At 34.3% G+C, this 24,361-nt stretch overlaps 1 protein-coding gene across 7 annotated transcripts in view; it reads right to left on the reverse strand.

Moving 5' to 3' along the window:
- The window catches only part of DLGAP1 (DLG associated protein 1), a 782,098-nt gene that overhangs the window by 358,801 nt on the left and 398,936 nt on the right, over positions 1–24,361 (reverse strand). For 2 of the 7 annotated variants that reach the window (XM_074203986.1, XM_074203984.1), the window contains exon 2: positions 21,588–21,593. The exons of 4 other annotated variants lie outside the window; for them this stretch is intronic. In XM_074203986.1, the coding sequence (XP_074060087.1) occupies positions 21,588–21,593 (6 nt within the window). Of the gene's footprint in view, positions 1–15,366; positions 16,031–21,587; positions 21,594–24,361 lie in introns of those variants that run through there. One more of the 7 variants, XM_074203982.1, reaches the window with a different exon arrangement.

Below are 24,361 nucleotides of genomic sequence, written 5' to 3' on the forward strand. Positions count from 1 at the left end.
CTAAACTCAATGAGATGTTATCTTTTATTTCTAATCAAACTGATACTATAAAGAAAACAATGAGACTGAAGAGAAGGTAAGAAGGTAGAAAGGAAGAAAGAAAGAATGGAAAGAAAGAAAGAAGAGAAGAAAGGAGAGCGGGAAGACAGGAAGTTGGGTAGGAGGAAGGGATAGAAGAAAAAAGAAAGGGAAGGTGGGAAGGAAGACACTAAAACTTTAAAAAAAAACTTACAGAAAAAATCTGAAACTTGCAGTAGATACTTTCAAATTTGAACATACATGCATATTTACCGAATCCTTAGATTCTATTTCTTACTTAATAAAAACAATTGTTTCTAATTCTATTTAAATTGAAATGTATTGTAATGAGTAAAGTGTTAGATTGCCAGCAAGGAAGATGAGCATTTAAATCCTGTTACTGACCCTCATTAGCTGTGTGACCTGAACAAACTACTTCCCATCTCTGGGTTAAAGTTGTTTTGTTGATTAGTTCTGTCCAACTCTTTGAGATTCCATTTGGAGTATTATTGGCAAAGATATTTGGGAGTCATTTGCCATTTCCTTCTCCAGTCCATTTTGCAGATGAGAAAACTGAGGCAAAGAAGGTTTATCTGGGGGCGGCTAGGTGGCTTAGTAGATAAAGCACCAGCCTTGGAGTCAGGAGTACCTGGGTTCAAATCCGGTCTCAGACACTTAATAATTACCTAGCTGTGTGGCCTTGGGCAAGCCACTTAACCCCATTTGCCTTGCAAAAAAAAACCCTAAAAAAGAAGGTTTATCTGAACACAGATTTGAACTCAGGTCTTCCCAACTCTAGAGTCAGCACTCTGACCACTGCCCCATCTGGATGCCCTTTCTTTGGGTCAACCTTTCTCAAATATCCAATCTGTGGGTTGAACAATGTTCCCTTTCAGTTCCAAATCCTATGAACCTGAGAAAGTCATGCTTGGCTAGAGGATCAGTAATGAAAAGGACGGCACTTTGCTTTCCTATTTTTTCACTTTAGCTAGAATCTTATACTTAAAGGTAAGAAAATATCTATGCAAAAGGATATGAAAATCCATATGTTCTTTGTCAGTCTTGTACTATGTGTTTTCAATGAGATAAAATAGGTTATTTAAAGTTTGAATTTTCCTATAGGATTTAGGAGCTGTTTATCCAGCTGTATTCTGCTTAAAAATAGATGGGATGACATTTGTGGGTTGGGGTATTTTTATATTCTTTTGAGAAAGAAGAAAAAAATGCCACATTTACCATTGTATTACATAAGAGCAACAAGCTTTATGGGTTAAGATTTAGGCATAAAAACTAACAATTTTTATTTCTAACAAATAACCATGGCCCTTTTGGAGCAGATTAAAATCATTTTTATTAGATAAATTGAAGAGAGTCAGAGTTTGCCCTCTATGCAAAGTTTTTGCTTTTGGGTTACTAAAATTAATTTAATGACAACAATAAAATAGGTCAGAAAGAGTTGAATATGGAGATTTTCTCTTATCCTCTAATATTAGTTATGGAGACACCTTAAATTGAGTCATCCTTTTGAAACTATTTTACAATCCTTTATGAATATGGTTAATTGTGTCTGGACCAATTAACTAATAAATAGGAAGCAGCTAATCTTGTCCTTAACCTTTTTGCTGAATTGTATTGCACCTTATAGGAAAATTAAATAGTACAAACTGAAAATATACTTTAACCAGATATTGCCACTTTCATAGGTATACCAGAGAACTTGTGGTAATCATGACCAAACTTCCAATTTAAAGACAAAATCTTGGCAACTCTGCTAACTACAAAAGATGCCCAAACCGGGGGAAATGAAAAGAAGTAAAGCATTGCTATCTCAGAATAATAATGATTTTATTAATAAAAATATACTTTAAAGGGAAATTGCCTTTACAGGGTATTATTAAAAAGGAAATCAAGGTTGAATGAGTCAGTTAGGGTATGGGTTAGGATCATATCATATTTTTATCCTCACTTTTTTATAAAATTTTAGACTGTCTGGCATTTGCCCAGAGAAAGATAATGTCCATGCTATATACTTTGAATAGTTAGTGTCAGAGCTCAGGAGAAGGGGATTACCTGTGCAGAAATGACACCCTTTCCCCTCATGATATGCAAATAAACTGATTTGTAATATTTTGTGCTCACATCTCCCTTTCCCTCTTCCTTCTCCCCCTCTTAAATTCTTCTGCTTCCCAGAGACTTTTGAGGATGGTGACTGGACAGCCAAAGAGGGAAAGGAGATATAATCAAATAACTCCACTCCTAAATCTCATACAAAGTGATAGAATAAGTAGCCAGCCCACCTACCTGACACATTGTTTTGACCCAACTGCATTTCCTTTTTTCCCCAGCTTCTGTGAATGCTGTTAATGGACCATGTACTCCCCAGAGAGAAAGGGTTTTGTATTTTCTATTGACAATCATTGTGAACTCCTGAGCACCCTGTAGCATGCTAGATAAATGATAAATACTAATGATGACTGAAGAAGCAAACTACTAAAGGCTCCAATTGCTAACCTAAGGAGAATTCTGAATGAGGGGAAAAAATAAATCCATTTTTGACACAAAAGCAGGCTTAACCTGGAGTTAGGACTAACCCCCTAGTTAGCCACTGTGTCTTGAAAGTCTTGGTTACATCTAATGCATATTCTTTATGAAGTGGCGGTGATAGAGTGATTTATTACTTCTCTCGAGTAGAATTTTAGATGTATATCCCACCTGTCCCATCTTTGTAGGATGTAATGGGATTCTTCTAATTCTGTGATAGCTAATTTTCTTTCTGTTTTTCTTTCCTCTCATGTTCTCATTTTCATTTTCTAAAAAAAATTTTAGGCTTTTTTTTTTTTTACAAGGCAATGGGGTTAAGTGGCTTGTCCAAAGCCACACAGCTAGGTAATTATTAAATGTCTGAGGCCACATTTGAACTCAGGTCCTCCTGACTCCAGAGTTGGTGCTCTATCCACTGCGCCACCTAGCCGCCCCTCTTATCTTCATTTTAATATGAAAACATAAGAGATAATATATCATAATATATTTTCCTTTTCAGATGAATGAGATATGCAGAAGTAATGCTGAAAAGGTAACATTATAATCCATATTTTGTGACCTTTTAAAGTTTCACATGTATCAAATTTATAATAGTCTCATAAATGATAAAAATATCAAAATTTGTATTTCCCAAATGAAAATATCAGAGTACCTGATTTTCCAAAACATTGGTGAAAATAATTAATGACTTTATTGAGCTAGGAAGTGAAAGCTTCTAGGTGATAAAAATAATGGGTCAGGTAAGAATATACAAATTATGAACCCTTAGAGTTTTTCTTACTCTTATTTAAGCTTTTTGAGGGCAGAGAGGGAGCTGTTTTGTAATATCATTTGTCCAGTTTCTACCACAAGATCTTGTTAATAAGTGTTCATTCAAAAACTATTTGTTGAATGTAAGGGTTGAGCCAATATGTAATATAGGCAAATTCCCTAGAAGAGGAGATGAATTCAATTCAATGTCATTAAATACCAATGAGGGAAAAAAAACTTCAAAAAAGAAACCTAAAAAGATTGTCCATGAAATGAAATTATCATAGGTGCTGCAGGAGATTATAACAAAGAGCATACACAGTAACTGTTTACAATTTAGATTTTTCTTTAATTTAATAGAATCATAGATTTAGAACTAGAAAAGGACATGCTACAAATGAAGAACTGAGGTCAAATGGTCAATTAAGTTGTCTTAGACTGACTTCATATCCCTTACCAGGATAATTAAGCAAAAGCCATGCTAACTCTGCAGGGTAAAAACAGTCTTGAAGTTTCTACTTCTTCTCAGAAAGTCGTAGGAAAATTGATCTTGTTTCTTGATTCCTCTCCTCACTACAACAAATTGCTTCCCTGGGAGAGAAAACCAATTTTGTTCTGCTTGACTAGATGGTAGCCTTCAAAGAATGAAGCACTGAAGAGAATGGTTTTTCAGTACCTAAAGATTGGCTTTAGAAAACTGGGCAACTGAAATCTCTAGAGATTTTATTCCCAGTCTCTTTGGCTATGAAGAGCAACATCACAATGGTGAGGGTGCCCCTAAATCTATTCTTTAAGATAAGAAGGGTGAAACAGTCTCACTGAAAGACAATTGTGGTGAACAATAAGACATGGCAAGTCATTGACAAAAGAATTTGTTTTTCTTCTGAGTGGCATGCTTTTAGTTTAATGGGATCATTTTCTTTATACAAATTACAGAACTTAAGTGTCCTTTGACAGACATTGATATTAAGTTATTAGCCAGCCACTTGTAAAAGGAGGAAATGTCAATTATCCAGAGTTACAATATGAAGGCTTTTCTTTTTAAAGGAATTAAAATCTATAGCAGCATAAACCCTTTTGAAGTCCCTGGTAGCCCAAAACTATGAACAAATACTTTCTTATTAAATTATTCTGTGGATAACTTTCATCACAATTTATTTTCAAAATCATTATCATTACTTAGAACAGAATGTGTTCCAGTGTCTTAAGTTTTTTTTTTTTGCAACTTTTGTAGTATTTATCCCAGGCAGGTTCTAGATAATAAATGGTGATCAAAAGACTGCATTATCAAACTAATGTTCCTAGTCATTTGACCAAAATGTATTAATAGCTGATTTGTGCCAATTAATTTAATGTATCATTTTGCTATATTATTATTTTAATTATTTTGCATATTATTTCATATAACTTTTTTTCAGTAGAGAAGTACAAATGTCCTTATCCTTTGAAATACATTAATTCTAAGAGCCTGACTAGGAACCCCATCATTTCTAAAATTTTTAATTATTCTAAATGGATAAGAATGAGGGTGAAGGCATTTATTTCTAATTCCAGGATATACTAAATAGATCTTCTGTGTTAGTTTATGGTGGTGGGTGGCTGTTTTAGCTATTTAGAAACTTGTTAATTTATTTATGATTTGCTTAATTCCTACTAGGGGTTTGCCTTCTAAATCTGAATTTGACAAGTTTTAAGTATTATTATTTATTCTAGTAAGGAAAACATAATAGTAACATTAATTTAAAAATTCTCATTATTGAAGACAAAATTGACTATCTTTTTCTTAGGAATATTAAGGGGGGGGTGCAGCTAGGTGGCACAGTGGATAAAGCACCGGCCCTGGAGTCAGGAGTACCTGGGTTCAAATCTGATCTCAGACACTTAATAATTACCTAGCTGTGTGGCCTTGGGCAAGCCACTTAACCCCATTTGCCTAGCATAAAACCTAAAAAAAAAAAGGAATATTAAGGGGGAAGTTTAATTTTATTTGCTCAAACATGGAGTTGAACATTCAAAGATACTATACTAAAGAAATGATAATCATTTCTTTAAATGAAGTTTTAAAAAATTCAAGGTAAAGTTTAATATGCTCCAATGTCTTTATTTCACTAGGTAAAAAGCATTTTATATATAGAGGAAAATAGCAAATTAGGAATGAAGAAAAGTTATATTTAGCTATCTAGTTCTATCATTGAGTTATGTAGTACACTTTAAAAAGAGATTAAAAGGTACTTATTACATATGAGTACAAAATTATGTCTAAAGCATTTGCTAATCTTTAGTCCTTTGATTTCAAAGAAAAGATAAATTAGGATTACAAGGAAGAAGATGTATTCTTTTATTCAACCTATATACTTAATTATTAGCTATTCTTTAAAACCATTAAATTATAATGATTTTTCTCTTTTCTTAAAGATTAGACAACTCCAACTTCACAGAGTGAAACTTTAGACACCTGTTAATGGCTCTTATTCTTTTCTCCTTTTTATCTCTATTTCTGAATCTTTCTTTCTTTAAATCTACCATTTCCTTTTATTTTATCTTTCTCATGTTTCTTTTCTTCTACTTATAACTTAGTCTGCCAGATGATACCCTATTAACATGAGTTAGCATGTTGGTCACCAGATTATTGCTAACTAAAACCATGGTATAATACAATATGTGAGTGGACCATAGAAATGTAAAAAGTATGTTAAAAAAGAACTGTAGATTGTAGATTAGATAGAAGCATTAGAAAGAAGTTTTGTACATTAAGAAGTCATAGAAGCATGTTAGATAGAATGGGAGCTCCTAAAAAGCGGAAGTTTTCTTTATTTGTATCTTCAACTCTTAGCAGAATGCTTTGTACATATTAAATGCTTAGTAAATTAATTTTAATTTATTGATAAAATGGAGAAGAAAAATACTGTGAAGAACATTTTGATAAGAATAATAGTGGAAGAAACAGACACAATACTATGCTAGTACCACATGGCCAAGAGGAAGACATGGATGATGGATTTGAGAAACAGATCACAAAATTGGAATTGAGCCAGGATATAGTAATGCTATCTGACAGCTAAGATGCCTTATTAATCTATTTCTCTGTTAAAAGCTGAGCCAAGATAAATTCTTAACTGATTTTAATGATAATTTTGTTCTTAAACCTGAAGAGAAAGTGACTGGGAAAACTGAACTTTTTATCAGTAAAGAAGAGGTAACTACTGAAATAGAAATGATGGGAAACAGGGGAAGAATGATGGGAAATTTTCCCAGAAAGTGATCTCCAAAGATTATATTCTAGAACAAATTATTATCTGAGAATTTAGAAAAGAAAACAGTGATCACCAAGATGGTTTAATCAAGAATCAATCATGCCATATAAACTTCATTTTTTTTGGAGGATGACAGTTTTTAATGCCAGACCAACTTATTTCAGTCCAGTGATTTAGATTTGACAGCAGAACATGATGAGATACTCACAGACCTTATAAAATTCACCAGAAATAAATTTACTTAATAATAAAAGATTTTTAAGTCCAAAGGGCAATAAATCTTTGCATACCCTTTGATCTAGCAATACCACTACTAGGTCTATATCCACTTAATAATAAAAGATTTTTAAGTCCAAAGGGCAATAAATCTTTGCATACCCTTTGATCTAGCAATACCACTACTAGGTCTATATCCAAAATAGATCATAAAAAAGGGAAAAAGATCAACTTGTATAAAACTATTAATGGCAAGTCTTTTTGTAATGGCAAAGACTTGGAAACTGAAGGGATGCCCATTAATTGGGGAATGGTTGAACAATTTGTGGTATACGAATGTGATAGTATACTATTGTTCTGTAAGAAATTATGAAAATGCAGATCTCATAAAACCTTGGAAAGGCTATCATGAACTGATACTGAGTGAAATAATTAAAACCAGGAGCTCATGATATACATTAAAACAACATTGCTGAAATGATCAACTCTGATAGACTTAGCTCTTCTCAGTGGTACAATGATCAAAGACAATTCTAAGGAACTTGTGAGGGAAAATGCTATCCACATCCAGAGAAAGAATTATGTAGTCTGAAAGCAGACTAGGGTGTACTATTTTCAATTTTATGTTTTAGGTTTTTTCCCCTGTCAAGGTTTTTCCCGTTTGTTCTGATTCTTCTTTCATAACATGACTAATATGGCAATATGTTTAACATAGTCATACTTGTTATAATTCTGTGTCAAGGGGAGGTAGGAGAGAAGGGAGAGAAGAAACAAACTATGAAACTCAAAATGTTACCAAAAAAGAATGTTGACAACTATCTTTCATGTATTGGAAAAATAAATACATTTATGTGAAAAAGTAATAAAAGATGTTAAAATAATATAATCACTGATTCAGGTAGATAAAATTCCCTACTACGTTTGCTATGGTCATAATGCCTAGCCAAAACAAAGCAAAACAAAAAAGCAACTTATCAGCATTATGGAATTTCAACAAATTTGAGGAGAACCAGCTTTTCATAGACTGTATTTTTTTTATCCCTAAGATAATCAGGAAACCATGCCAATAGCCCAAACTTTAATTCTGTTTTGTTATTTTAATTATTTAACATATTATTTATTAATTATCATTATTTCACTAATTTTAATAGAATAGAACAATGGAATCCTAAGACTGGCTTCTCTTCTATTTTAAAGAGAAACCAGCCTAACCTGTCTAAAATTAATGTTGTGTATGTCACAGATAGCATTTCTAGACAGACACATTATTCCTTGCTTTTAGCAAGGTGTTTAACAAAATCTTTCATATTAGAATTGAGGGCAAGATACAGATATATGGGATAAATTATCTCACTCTATAGATTCAGAATTGATAGAATGATTAGATGAAAAAATAATGATTGATGAGTCAGGATCAATTTGGAGGGAGGTCTCTATACCAGTGGCCCAGGGGTCTGTGCTTGGTCCTTAATCATTTAACCATTATCAGTGACTTAAATAAGAGAACAAATAGCCCACTTTACAAGTCTGAAGATAGTACAAAAATGGGAAACATCTAACACACACTGGTTAAAAAATAATACCTATAATGTATATAGCATTTGAAAGTTTGAAGATTTTTACATCTTATCTCACTGAATGGTGGAATAATAGATTTAGAATCATAGATTTAGAGCTTAAAAGACTTTTACAAATTTTACAAATGAAGAACCTGAGGTTAAATGAGTTGGCCAGTTAAGATCAGACAACTAATAATTGCCATATCTGGGAATCAAAGTCAGTTCTCTTGATTCCAAGTCCAAACGTTTTTTCCTTACAACACACTGATGAATAGAATGAGCTACTCCTTGACAGAAAGGGTGATATATCTGGAGTCAGGAAAACATGAATTAAAAATTTAGCCTTAGACACTTAACAACTGTGTGACCCTGTGTGACAACCCACCTAGCTGCGTTGGGAGGTGCACTGGATAGAATGGTGGACCCAGAGTTGGGAAGACCCATCTTCATGAGTTCAAATCTGCCCTCAGACACTTTCTAGCTGTGTGATCCTGGGCAACTCACTTAACCCTATTTTCTCATCTGTAATATGAGCCAAAGAATCAATGGCAAACCACTTTGGTATCTTTGCTAAGAAAACCCCCAATGAAGTTATGAAGAATTGGTTCAAGTAAAAAAATGACTGAACAACAACAATCTCACTGAATTCTCACAATAACTCTGGAAGGCAGGTATTATCTTTGTCTTTATTTTATATAACGATTACAAAGTGATAAAGATGGGAAAACTGAGGCAGAGGTTAAGCACTCTGAGCAAGGTCACTCAGCTAGTCAGTACCTGAGATACAATTCAAACTCAGATTTTCCTCACTCAAGTGAAGCTCTCTATTGTTCTGTAAGAAATTATGAAAATGCAGATTTCATAAAACCTTGCAAAGACTAACATGAACTAGTTCTCATTAGAGTCAAGACCTCCCCCCCCCCAAAAAAAAACAACCTGATATTTTGGCAGGCTAAAAGACTAGAATGACTCTAATATGATAAAATTTTAATAGGGATGGATGTAAAATTTTACATTGGATGTTATGAAATCAATCACAAAGACAAGAGGCATGGTCAGACAATGTGACTGCCTCCTCCTCTAGCCTTGATTTTTACCTCCATTTCAAGATTGAATTATTCTGAAGATGTGATATCCTCTTCTGCTCAAATAGAATCTTTATTAGGTTTTGGTAAAAAATGATTCTTTTCAAAACCACGTGAACTTATGTTCAGCAAGACGCCTGGATTTCGAGCAAGAAATTCCTTTAACCAATTTCTCACCTATGGTCAGTACTTATGTACCCTACTGAGCTCCTTGAAAGTACTCCCACCCCTCCCCCATAAATATGATTCATCATTTAATATCTTTATATAACTCATTTTTTCCCTTAAAAACACAATAATTTTTTTTTTATCACATCACATAGTATTTCTCTTAAAGCTTGCCAATGACATATTAGCACTGGAAAAAATCCTGTGGTAATCCATTTAACCTGCTGTATTACTACATTATCTTCTTTATAGTATTAGCTTCCTGAATAACACACATTGTGTAATTTTTCAATCCAAATTATTTTTTGAGAGCATAGAGACAGTTGGTAGTGGATAGAGGTCTGACCTTAGAATCAAGAAAACCTGGATTCAAATCCTGCCTCTGACCCATGTACCTGTGCAACAATGGACAAGTCCCTTAATTTTTCAGTTTCCTAGACAACTCTCTAAGATACTACATTATTCTTAGTAGGTGGTTAGAGTTTCCATGCTAGCATTGTGAAATCACTGGTCCAGGTCAAAAATATTTAGGGGAGAAAATACTCAGAAGAAGTAGACCTGGGAAATATTTGAAAGACATATTGCAAACTCCTTTTTCAGCTTTACTTCTGAATATTTATTTCACTGAATCATTTCCAAGATGATTATGGGGCTCAGTGGCAACTTGTGGCAATTTGGTTTTTTTCATTAATAGAGCCAATTAAGCTCTCTTCCCCCCCCAATATTCTCCCCCCCCCCAAGCTGAGAAACATTGGAGACCAATACCTAAAGGCTAAAACATTGCTGACATAGTAACTGTAGAACAATACCAGAAAAATAAGACAAATCAAAATAAAACAAAAGTACTATTCTGATCTGTAGGGGAAAAACAATGGAAAAGAAAGAACTCCAGATAATTTTGTTAAGGAGAAAGCTAGGATAGAAGGCTCCCCCAGAAGGAAGCAGGAGAACATGACCACGTAACATAAGGAAAAACACTTATCAGAAAAAAAAGCTTAGAAAAAGAATCTGATTGAATGTTAGAAATAAGCAATACTATGCTTCACAAAGCAAGTTGTCTGAGGAAGGTGTATGTACAAGTTTTGATGGGTCCATTATCTTATCCTTGTGGATATTCCCTCCCCAGATGCATATCATTGTCCATCCATGCCTGTTCATTGTGTTCAATTCTTGTGTTCAATTGTGTACAATATCTTTCTTTAAATCCTCCATAGAAAATTTCTCCAGTAGACTGGAGATTCTTTTATTTTCTGTGTCTAACACTGAACTATTTGCTATGCTTCTATGTTGATCTATTATTTTTCACTTCCCATTTTCTTTCCTTTTTTGGTCATAGATGTCTTTTAATGTTTTAAAAATCTATTTCTTATGTGTACATTTTTTAGGTTTTTTTTTTTTTTTTGCAGGGCAATGGGGTTAAGTGGCTTGCCCAAGGCCACACAGCTAGGCAATTATTAAGTGTCTGAGGTCAGATTTGAACTCAGGTACTCCTGACTCCAGGGTTGGTGCTCTATCCACTGTGCCACCTAGCTGCCCCATTGTGTATACATTTTTAATGATTACTTCAGCCTACTTACACTTACCATGAATCTGTCCATTGCTATGTGGGTCACCTATAATTATGATTCTTCTGAGACAGTGGTATTCTGTGATTTGGATTTATACAGCAAAAAATAATATTGGTGCTAAAAAGATGAGCTTCTTCAGCAATTAAATGTCTTGGGTTAATTGAAAACACTGGACAAAGTTAATGGGTAAGAAGGTGAAAAAGACCAAGGACTTTACAGAACATTTGTCTACTTTTAGGATCATGGCTAAGCAAAGATTCATTTTTTTCTCTGTCAGGTCAGGAGTAATTATATAGAATATTATAGGTCTGTCATAAGGTTGCTAAGGAGTTAACAAGCTGTCATCTTAAGATAGTCATTATTAATAAAAAACATTGTTTACATTTGAGTGGAGAGGAAATGAATTTCTTGAATTTTCTCCAATTAGTCAACACAGAAAGCATTCAGTATCTATCCATTTATCAAAAGGGCACATGCTTTAAACCAAATGGATGTCTTTGGAGTCTGAACCAGTTGAAGAGAAGTGATTGTTAAATTTTCAAATTGGCAAACATTACAAATCAGGGTTTGATTTTTTTGTTTTGTCAATTATTTAGACTTAAGGATGTGATGGAGAAAATAATAATTCAATTAAACTTAAAAGCATGTCATGCATAGTTTTTTTTGTGGGGGGTAGGGAATGAGAGCACCTAATGCTAAACATTCACTAGCACTCTTCCATTTTTGTAGGACTAAAAAAAATCAAACATGGAACCTCTCTTGAATTATGACCAGAAGTCACTTGAAAAGTAACTAGACTGGGATGATTTACATCCTGAGTCACTTAATGAACTTATGAAAGTCATCCTCTATTACTGATTTTTGGGAAATTTTGGAGAATCAAATAAATACTATGGACTTGGAAATCTTTTCCTGATTTTTGAAAGGGAAAAGGCAGTTAATTCAAACTATAGATCAATGAGTTTGATGTCAATTTGTGATAAAATCAGTAGATTGGACTATTTAAGGGACCATTTTTGGCATAAAGTGATTACTTGCAAATTAGCATAGGTTTAATGAGAATGATTCATATCAGATTGATTTCATTTCCTATTTTTTTTTTGCAAAGGCAATGGGGTTTAGTGACTTGCCCAAGGTCACACAGCTAGGTAATTATTAAGTGTCTGAGGCTAGATTTGAACTTGGTCCTCCTGACTCTAAGGTCAGTGCTCTATCCACTGCACCACCTAGTTGCCCCTTCATTTCTTATTTTGATAAGTTTAGTAAATTAGGGGACTATTGTGAAAATCACACATTTGAATTTTAGTAAGGGATTTGAAAAAGTTTCACATAATTTTTGATTGAAAAATTTAAAGCAGAGAGACATTTAAAATTCTTTTTCTTTTCAGTTACAAATTCTCTCCTTTCTTTTACTTCCTCCATCTGATGACTGAACAAAACAGTATCTTAGCATAGACTCTCAAACTTTTGAAGTCATCTGAGTTCTTTGGCAGGGTAAGAGATCCCATGATTCAGTTACCTCAGCCATCCTCCATAGTGTATGGCCCCAAACAATTACTACCTGGTCAACTCACTTAACCTCTGCTGCCTCAGTTTTCTCATTTGCAAAATGGTGATGATAATTTTTTCCAGGATTGCTATGAAGATAAAAATGAGATAAAATTTTTAAAGTTATTTGCAAACCTTAAAGTGCAAACCTTAAGATGCTATTATTATTTGTGAATGACACAAAGCTGAGGGTAGCCAAAAAGATTTCAAAAGGAAGAAATTGTAGAATGAAGTTAAATATCAAATTTAATGGGAATAAGCATATGTTTGGGTTTTATGCTAAAATCAGTCGTATAAGTTGTATAAGTACAAGATGAGGGATAAATGACAAGAAAGCAAAGCAAGGAGTTGTTGCAAAAAAGACCTCAGTGTTAAGGGACTTCATGCTCAACATGACTCTGTCTTGTGAGATAGCAGTCAAAATAGTGATTGTCATCTCAAGCTACATTAACAGAAATATAGTGTTAAGAGGGGGTGAAGGAGCTTCCATCCTGCTGTACTCCAGCCTAGTCAGTCCATATTAAGAGAAGGATGTACCATACTGGGAGCTTTATTTTAGAAGAGTAACAGGTAAATTGTACTGTATCTAGAGGAGAGTGACCTGGATGTGGCGGAAACATTAACTACGATTGATCAAAGGAATTGAGGACATTTAGCCTGGAGAAGAGAAGACTGGCCTGGGAGTTGGGGAGGGAAGATGATTAAAATCTTTAAATTATTGAAGGCTTCATGTAGAAGAAAAGTATGATTTGTTCTGTTTGTCTTTGGGAAGACACATAAGGAAAAACTTTTTAAAGGATTAGGAATTTACAAAAGTGGTACATTCTTTCAATGAGCTTCCTGTCAGTGAAGAACTTTAAGCAGAGATTAGATGACCATTTGGCTTATAAACTCATATATGTATATATACATATATATGCACACAAATTCATACAAACTCATGCATATATATTCAATATATACACAAACACACTGGTTCGAGACTGGGTTAGATGATAGTTGAGGGACCTCCAAAACAAAGATTCTGTTTGAAAAAATTAAACAATATTGAAATAAAATGTGTTTAATTTCACAAATGTTTATGTTAAAACCAACACATAAGATTTTACACTTCCATTTTAAATATTACAATTTCCTTTTCAAAGATTCTTTAAAAATAGTGACATTTTAAATATTTTAAGAAATTTTTAGAAATGGATATTTTTCTATGACTTTTCACTAACCTAGTCAGCTCCTAAGAGGACCCATTCCAAATGGGTAAAATAAAAGTTGATTTCTTTCCCATTAATCATTTGAGTTTTTAATAATCATCTGACAATGACTTTAAAATATAACCTTCTTCCAGTAAAAAAAAAACACCAGAGCTGCCATAGATTTCAGTCATACACACACTCATACACACACACACACACACACACACACACACATATACACACAGAGAAAAACACACACAAACGGGCAAGTGGGAAAACTAGGATTGGGGAAAATTTGAATCCTTTCTATTTTCCCAGGTTTTCCACAAGCTCTTCCTGTTTCAGAATGGACACAGTGAGCTATCTTTTCAGGTCACCTACTTGTGGAATGAGTAGGAGAGGCATTGATTTTTAAATTGCATGGCAATGAGCCCAGAATACCTGTGAGTCGAATCAGCCACCTTCCTTTTTAAAAATTTTAATTATTATCACTCTTGGCTAAAGAAAATCTTCTACAATGTTTTGCTAGCTCTCCCAGCTTTTTCTAGCTTCCGGAAATCTGGGCTCTGATGTGACTGAAATAAACCCATTCTTTCTCTCACACTGAACAGAAACTACAATGCAAAGAGAAGTCAGTCCAGCAATTGGTCCACCCCTTTATTTTCTGAGAATTTGTTTGGTCAAATCAGTAGGAATAGTGGTACTATGGGACTAAGCAACTTGGCATGTTTTAACTCTATGAACTTCAACAGCCAAGTAGGTTTTTTTCTTGTGGTTTTCATTCATTACAAAACTGGTAATCAACACAGTGCTAAACAACAAGAATCCCAATTCAATAGTTAATAGCATGCTGCTAAAATTAAAGAAAAAATACAATTTTACATAACAAAACCTGGATAGCAAAGGCCATGGAATAATTTTAGCAATGGAAACATATTACTTTTGATTCTAATTTCACATATCCAGGAATGAAATGTCTTCCTAGCAAGTCAGAAGACCACAACACTTAGTATGTTTTTTTCCTGCTCTCTTTAAATTGAATTAAATGTAAATCAGCTTGCAACAGATCGTGCAAACCCCAGTAGGATCTTATACCTTAAATGATTTTACCTGCCTTTGTTCCATTGGTAAATACTCTGATCTCTAATTTCACTTTGTTCTCAAGGTGATAAAATATACTATTCATTATCCTGTTTTTCATGGTAAATTTTATTTAGACATTTTTCTGGTTAGAAAAGCTAGACTTCCTTCTCCCCCCCACCCCTTGGTTGTCTTATAGTCTGACTATGCATGCAAAGAAAATAAACCGATATATAGTTATAGGTTTTATCATACTGCACACCCCAGGTTCACCTACATGAAATTAACTCCAGAATGAATAGGAAAAAAAAAAACATTTGTTTGAGATTCGATCACAAAGACCACATTTCTTTCCCTCCCACCACCCAGAATTGTTGTCAACTTACCTTATTAGATGAAAAGCCAAACAGAGTCTCTTTACGGAAAATTAAGTTCATTATTCATCTCAATTTGGATTTGGGTTATTGCAGCTGAAGGCATTTAAACCTCTCTCTGCGAAATGCCAATGCAAAGTGGGTGAGTATGGCAGTAAACACAAGGACTGAAGGGGAGTGGTTGGCCATCACTCACAACAGTAGATTTGTAACTTTAGCTTTCCATTAGCATGCAAATACTTAATGAAATGAAATCACCCAACTCAAGAACAATACTTAAACGGCTACTGAGAGCAGATATCCAAATCCATGCAATTTTGTCTTAGCTGTTAGTATGATTGGGCAGAGTGCAAAGTGTTCCAGCAGAATTCCACTGCTATCTTTCATTATCTGACCATATTCTCTCAGCATCACTGGATATTGATTCATTTAGTATAACATACAATGAACAATTTATATCCTGTCAAGGTGAATGGTGCGTGGGAATATCTAGAATATGCTAAAAAGGGATTGTCTGTCTTGGCTAGTGCTAGCAAAGCATATGACTCCTGGGTAATGAACATTTTATCTACATTCAAGAATTGTTGCAGTTTTAAAAATAAAACTGGAAGGGTACACAATTCAGCTACAATGCCAAGATTTATAATAAAGAGATAGTTGTCCAGGGATCTGGGGACACAACAGTAGTGATAGTGATCTAAACTTTGGTAATGAAATTCTCACAGTCCACATGCTCTCTTACATCTCTTTGCATTTTTCCAAAAGAGGAATAAACACCTCTTGGACTTTTAGGGGGAAAAAATCCCTGGTTTTTTTTTTTTATTGTGTTTCACTATGGAAAAACTTTCTAGAAAACTTCTTTTAGTTAAGATATGCAGCTCATTGCTATATGTGGGCCACACAACAAACAGCTTGACCCACTCCACCAATCACTTTGCTTCATGAGATCTGAGCCAGCAGCATTTATTTTATTTTATCTTATTTTTTTTTTTTAGGTTTTTGCAAGGCAATGGGGGTTAAGTGGCTTGCCCAAGGCCATACAGCTAGGTAATTATTAAGTGTCTGAGGCTGGATTTGAACTCAGGTACTCCTGACTCCAGGGCTGGTGCTTTCTCCACTGTGCCACCTAGCCACTCCCATAGGAACATTTATTTTAAACCCAACTCTATCAAATGAAAACAGAACCAGAAAAACAACATGGGTATTAAGTTATTAATAGCCAAGAGTAACATGAATGAGCAAAGCAGTTTCTTAGCATAGACCAAGAATTCTCAAAGTTTTGAGTCCTCTGAGTACTTTGGCAGGGTGAGATACCCCATGTTTTGGTTACATCTTCCAGTCCCCACAGTGCATTGCTCATACTAAATATTAGATTGATTCATCTATCTATCCATTTAATCCCATTTGTCCTAACAAATCAAAACCACCCCCCCCCAAAGAAACTCAAAATGCTGACCCAAATGAAGAGAAATGGAACTGTTGTCAACAAGTTATTAATTAATTAATGAACAAATCAATGAATTAAACAAATGTTTTATTGAGTATCTCCTATGTGTCTAGTTTAGGAGGATTATATAAAAAAAGACTAAGGACCCTTTCCTTGTCCTCAAGAACCTTCCACAGTCTAGTCAGGGAACATAAAGAACAAAGTCAAATTGTAGAAAAAGCTAAGAGTATTACAAAACTATATTAGTATAGGAATGAAGATATAAAAGAAAATAAATTATTAACTTGTGGCAGAAACAAAAATAAAACCTTTGCTATAAAACATTAATACTACAAGGGCCTAGAATGTGGGACTCTTGGAAGATCTGAGGAAACTTTCGCAAAAAGTAAAAAATGAAAAGAGAAAGATGAGATAACATGATGTTGGTTAGTGGGTCAAGCACAAGACCTGGAATCTGGAGGATTCTAGTTGAAATTTTACCTAAGACACTATAATCTTGGACAAACCATCAAACTTTTCTGTGTTTCACATCTTTTATTTATAAAATAAGGGATTATATCTGGTGACTTTTAAAATCCCTTCCAGTTCTAAATGTATGATTCTCTGGGAAATGTTAACATGATTTACTCTACTGAGAGATTAGATCTCTGCCTTCTTTGAAGGATCACACAGGATCAAGATTTAGAGCTGGAAAGGAAATCAGAGGTCATTTAGTTCAATCATCTCATTTTACAGAAAAGGAAAACAAGATCTGGGAAGTTTAAGTGACTGTCCTACAGTCATAAGCAATTAAGTATCGGATTTGGGATTTGAACCCAATGCTCTTTTCACTGCACCATTTTGGACCAGTTTCTTAAATTTATCTCAGTGATATACCTCAGTAGCAATACTTTGGAGTAAAAAAAGATCTATAATTTCATTAGTTTGATTATTTACTTTCAGACACAGCTGTGATAAAAAGATTCATTTCTATATTAGACTATATTAGGACTATATTAGAAGTATTTCCAACTTGGTAGGACCTCGTGCTCTTTCGGCAATGCCTTTGAATCCCCAGGCTCTATTATGCCACAGAGAAGCACAAGAGTAATATTTTAAGGGAACCAGCTATATAAGACTGTGGCAAAATCTAGACTGATCCCCTAGCCCAGTGGTTCTAAAGGAAGGAGGTGATTATGAACTTCAGGGAAAAGTGGATTTAGTAGGGTTCATAAGCAGTGTCTTAACATGAGACATAGACTTACATTTTCTTAAAAGGCTTTCCTTCATATATTGTACCCAAGTTACTTGAAATTTTTCTTAAAATCTTTCACCACATACCAAATTGCTTGCCTTCTTAATGGCAGAGTAGGGGCTGTAGGGTGAGAATTTGGAACTCAAAATTTAAAAGGAATGTTAAAAATTTTAGAAATGTAAAACAAATAATTGTACTAACTAAATATTTTGGAAAAAAATCTGTGATTTCAACAATGTAGCTACTTCCTCTATTGAAATAAGAGAGGTGAACAATGAGAATAACAAAATCAATTGGATTGGGTAGGTAGAAAGAGAGCTTTATGGTAGTTGATTAATACCATAAGTGACAAAGACTAGAAGGTAACTGACAGTGTCATGATAAGGTACAGTGCAATACACTGAGTCAATGATCTAATTTTTATTAATTAGACAAGAGAATTGTGATTGCTAAAATGAAATTTAGGATGGTGAACTCATCTAGAGTGAGGTCAACAGAAATTGCTAATGTGAAAGCTTTTTTTTCATACTTTGCCAAAAGTAAAGAAAAACTACATTATCCATAGGGACTGAATTTTTCCTGGCACAGCCAAGTGGTCTTGGCTATAAAGGTCAAAGATCATATTTGTGTTATCAGTAGCATGTTCTCCTATTGTGCAAATAAAATACTTTTCCCCTAGAAACTTGCAGGGTAAGTTGAAGAACAATTGAGACCTATGATCATGACTACCTAAAAATATTTTTTTAAAAAGGAATTTACTTCTATAGTTTGAAATCAACAATATTTTATTTAAGAAAAAAGATTTGCCTTTATTTCTTTAAATTGAAAAATTTTGACAAAATTGTTAGAAAATGAGAAATAGGAAAAATTAATGACCAAATTGGAAAAAACATGATGAAAAAGTAACTTACAATGCTAATACAAAGAAACAACATTAAAGGAACCATAAGATATCTATTGTCTTAAGTCAATAGATCAGTTCCAACTAAATGAGTATAGTTCCTTTAACACTTATCTAATGTTCCGTAAATACCGCTAAGCATGTATTGTTGAATAATGACAGATATTTCTAAAGCAATTCAAAATTTATAGAGGAAAGGAATAAGCATTTACATGGTGACTATCATATGCAAGGTACTGTGCCTAGTATCTTTCTTTCTTTCCTTTCTTCCCAATTATTCTCATTTGAGATAATGTACTTTATGTACATTATCTCCCTGAAATATTATCACAAGGCCCATATCCCAAAGAAATACACACACACACACACACACACACACACACACACACACACACACACACAAAGATAATTATACAAGTTCCATTGTGGTGGTGAAGAACTGAAAATTAAGGGGATGTGTATTAATTGGGGGATGGCTGAATAAGTTGTGATTTATAGTTGATGGAATGCCATTGAGCTATAAGAAATGAAGAGCAAGATAATTTCACCAAAAACCCTGGGAAGAATTATATGAATGCAAAGTGAAATGAGCAGATTCAGGAGATCATAGTAATAGCACTATTCTAAGGATGATCAACTGTGAAAGACTTAGTTATTCCTATCAATAAAATGATCCAAGACAATTTTGAAGGTCTTATAAAGAAAATGCTATCCACTTCCAGTGAGAGAATTGATGCAGTCTGAGTGCAAATTGAAGTATATTTTTTCACTTCATTTTTCTTGCCCTTTTTTGCAATAAGAATAATGTGGAAATAAGTAGTTGATATCACATTTCTTGCCTTTACAATGCATGGGGAAGGATAAGGAAGAAGGAAAAAATTTTATTTCAAAATGGAAAAAAAGGAATGTTAAAAATGAAAAAGTTTTAGTAAAAGACAAACAAACAACTGAAGACAGCCCTGGGAGGAAGGTACTCAGGTAGTACTATCTCTGTTTTACAAATCAGAATAAGGTTCAGATGTGTGACTTGTACCTGGCCACAAAACTAGTGTCAGATAAGAATTTCAATACTGTACCATGCATGCCATAAAGGCATAAAAGAGCTTCAAAGGTTCTAGAATGGTATAAAATGATGAATTCAATGTATTTTCCTCAAGAAATATTTATTCATCCTATACTATGCTCAATGAAATGTGTTAATCTTTATTTTCAGAGTTGATAATGATATAGAAAGACAAGATATGTACACAAATAAGTATGGTACAATGTAGGACATGAGAGGGGCTAAGGGGAAGTCTTAAAGTATTTCTCTAAGACAATCTGAGAGGAAATAATTTTTGAGTTTGCAAGAATCAAGGAAAACTTCATGAATGAAGGAGAAGCTATGGGAAAACCTCCTGAGGAGAAATCATTTACTCAAGAGGCTTCCCCTATAAGAAATGGGCTTATAGGTACAGGAAAATGAAGTTTTAAATTTGAATTGGGAAAAAAATTAGTGGATGACACAAAATTTGAAAGTCAATTTCTAGGCTGAAAAACTAATGCCCAATACCCAGGAGTGGAAATGTTGTTATTAATTATTATAAAATCTTGTCTTGCTATGAAATGCCAAGCTGAATAGAGGAAAGACTGACACATTTTAAAACTATTTTTTTCTCAACTATTCCAGTAAACACAACAGTCCATTATGCTTTCAATACATTGTCATATTAAAGGGGATTCTTATGAGATTTCAACATTTCTAGGTAATATTCATATATATATATATATATATATATATATATATATATACTTTCCTGCCATTTGAAGACTCATTTTTAGACTCCATACATTCTTTAATATAAAGGTTTTATGTTTTTAAAAATAAGGGGCAAAGACCAATCATTTGATCTGGGATGCTATGAATTCCCATGAACTTTAAGATTTAAATTGAGGAGGCAGCTGGTGGTACAGTGGATAGGCACTGGAGTCAGGAGGACCTGAATTCCAATCCAGCCTCAGACAATTTATAATTACCTAGCTGTGTGACCTTGGGCAAGTCACTCTTAACCCCATTGCCATAAATAAATGAAAAAAAATTTTTAAAAAAAGATTTAAATCAAAAAAGTGGCTTCCTAAATTTAGATTTGGACACAAATTAAGGCCATGATACTCAGATGAAATTCATTTATATTAAATATCATTGCAAAGAAAATTTAGTAATTTTCAAGCCCCAGACTCATATAAATTTCAAAGGCTATAAATGCCAGAAAACCCTTGTGAGTTCAGGGAGCTCACATTTTATTTTAATTTAATTTTTAATTTTTATTTTTTTAGGTTTTTGCAAGGCAAATGGGGTTAAGTGGCTTGCCCAAGGCCACAAAGCTACGTAATTATTAAGTGTCTGAGATTGGATTTGAACCCAGGTCCTCCTGACTCCAGGGCCGATGCTTTATCCACTGCGCCACCTAGCTGCCCCTCGTATAAATTTCAAACAATATTTGTTACCTTAATCATTAAGGTTTAATGCAATGAGAGGAAATATGGCAGGTCTTAGATTCAAGTTCTATCTCTGAAACATGATGTTTATATAACAAAGGACAAGTATTTCATTGCTTCTCCCCTGCCTCAACAGCAGTCTAAGAATGTAAGTTATAGCCATGTCCACATACCCACACCTCCCCCCACAAGCCCACATACCCACAACCCACACATAAGCCCACATATCCACATCCCACACACCCACACATAAGCCCACATATCCACATCCCACACATCCACACACAAACTCACACACCCACATACTCATATACATATGCCCAACCCTCCCACCCCACATACACACATCAAATGGGTCAAACTACCACCATCTTCAGGACCACCATTCCCTCCCTCTGATCTCAATAGAGACAGCTCCAGACCTTATATTCTAGAACAGAGGTGCAAAACAGACTTAAGTATGTTAGGAAAATGCAATTGTTAAAATACAATTGAATCTGGATAATGCTAAGATGTGGTTTTCTTTGTTATGCAACAGGCAGGGATATTTGTGGATGGTTTCTTCAGCTGTTTTCAGCCATGTCCAATTCTTCATGACCCATTTGGGGTTTTCTTGGTAAAGATATTGGAATGCTTTGCCATTTACTTCTCCAATTCATTTTATAGATGAGGAAACTGAGGCAAATTGGGTTAAGTGACTTATTTAGAAAGTGTCTGAAACCAAATTTAAACTCAGGAAGATAATTCTTCCTGACTCCAGAAACTATGCTCTATCCACTGAGTCATCTAAATACCTTAGGTGTATGGTTTAGTGACCCCCATTCCTATTTGAATTTGATATCAGTGCCCTTGTATTACAGAAACAGCAACATTTCCTCCATTCTTTTCATTCAGCTATACTTCCAGTCCTGTACTTCACAACTTGGGAAGCTGTGTGGAGACTAAACCTGACAATTGCTTCTATGGGTATTATAACACCTCCATCTCCTCTGTAGCTCAGTTATTGGAGACCTGAAAGGAGCATTTCCTTCCTCAAAGTTCTTGACACTGACCAATGATTTAATATTGTAAAGAGGTAGGTTTTTGTCAATGGAAATGAAAGTAAAAAAGATGTAACATGACCTATTTTGCAATTGTACCCTAAGGACCACCACTCTTCTCTAGTCTTCTCTATCTGATTTGTAGCTGAATAAATAGGGGGAACCCGATCAGAATGTGAGCTTCTTGAAAGTAGTCTATTTTCTTTTTTTATTTATACCCCTAGTGATGAATAGTGCTTTGTACATAGTAACCACTTAACAAATCCTTTTTCCTTCTTCCTTCCTTCCTTCTTTTTACCCAATGCTGCTGAGTTCTAGTTCATAGTTGTTAATTCCACTGCCTCTTTTTTTAAGATTTTTTTTTTGCAAGGCAAATGGGGTTAAGTGGCTTGCCCAAGGCCACACAGCTAGGTAATTAAGTGTCTGAGGTTGGATTTGAACTCAGGTACTCCTGACTCCAGGGCCGGTGCTCTATCCACTGCGCCACCTATCTGCCCCTAATTCCACTGCCTCTTAAGATAAATCAGTTTGTCCAGATTTTCTTACCACTATAAGCTCCTTAAGAGCAGTATTTGTGGTGTATCCATCTTTGCATCCCTGATACCTAGCACAATGTCTCACACACAATAGGTTGCTTAATAAAATTTTAATTGCATTGACATGGAGAAATCAATGATTGGAAAAGCTATGCCTAGAAAGCCTCATTTAACAAACTATTAACTTTCATTACCAAACAATTCATCTAAAAGAATCTAAAAAATAGTCATTCTTAATAAGTTATTAAGAAAAAGAAATGGAGTAGGAATTATCCTAATTTCAGCATTTTGGGGATAGGCGATGCATAGAGACATCACAAGGGGACTGATGAGAGTAGTGCTCTAGAGGTCGTGATCAGTGGACTTTAGCTAAACACAGTGGACACCTTGAGCTCTGGTACTCAACTATTCTAAGTTTCATCCTTGACTATACCTCCTAGTAATATCATGAAAGATATAATGACAATAAAGTAATGATAACATTACTTATGGTTTCTATTGATAGAGTGCTTTTGGATTTGTAAGGTATTTTATGTCAATTATTTAGTTTTATTTATTATATTGGTTTTTGAAATCCATTTGTGGGTCTTTTTCTGGGGACTTTTTTCCTATTTGATGATCACCATGTAGGTAACTCTGGCTTGTTTGGCAGAGATCATGAAATAATTGCTAGGCTCCCTTGACATAGCCTAAGTAGATCTCATCCTAGGTAGCAGGATGCAATAGCAGGAAATATCACTTTTCCAGAATATCTCAATAAACATATATAACAAGATATTTCAACTTGATTCTGAGAAAAAAGACATTTATCAAGCATTTATTAAGCAACTTCTATTATTCAGGCACAGAGTACCCAAAGACAAAAATAAAACAGTCACCACTCTCAAGGAGTTTACATTCTAGGGATGAGGGTGGGGTAAGGTCATGCACTTAGAAAAAGACATAGGAAAAATACAAAGTAATGGGGTCACTGACAACTGAGGGAATCAGGAAAGGTATCTTATGGGAAGTGGTACTGGAGTTAGGTTTTGAGGGGAGTGAGGGATTCTAAGAGGCTGAGGTAGGGAAGAAAAGTATTCCAGGACTGAAAGAAGGCTTAGAGGTGGGAGATGTAATGTTGTGTACATCAAATAGGACAGTCTGGCTGGAGCATGGAGTTCATGAAGGGGAATCATGTTCAATCAGCTCGGGGAAAAACCTGGATCCAGATGGTAAAAAAGACTGAAAATCTAAGGCTACAATTTAATTATGCCATAACATAGTATCTTTATAAGCCAATGATATTTTTGATTCAATATGGTCTACACTGAGATATATAAATGTCAATGTTGCTAATTTCTAATAATGAGATGAAAACATTTGAAAATGAGT

The sequence above is a fragment of the Macrotis lagotis genome, chromosome X (assembly GCF_037893015.1).
Source record: "Macrotis lagotis isolate mMagLag1 chromosome X, bilby.v1.9.chrom.fasta, whole genome shotgun sequence".
NCBI lineage: Eukaryota > Metazoa > Chordata > Mammalia > Peramelemorphia > Peramelidae > Macrotis > Macrotis lagotis.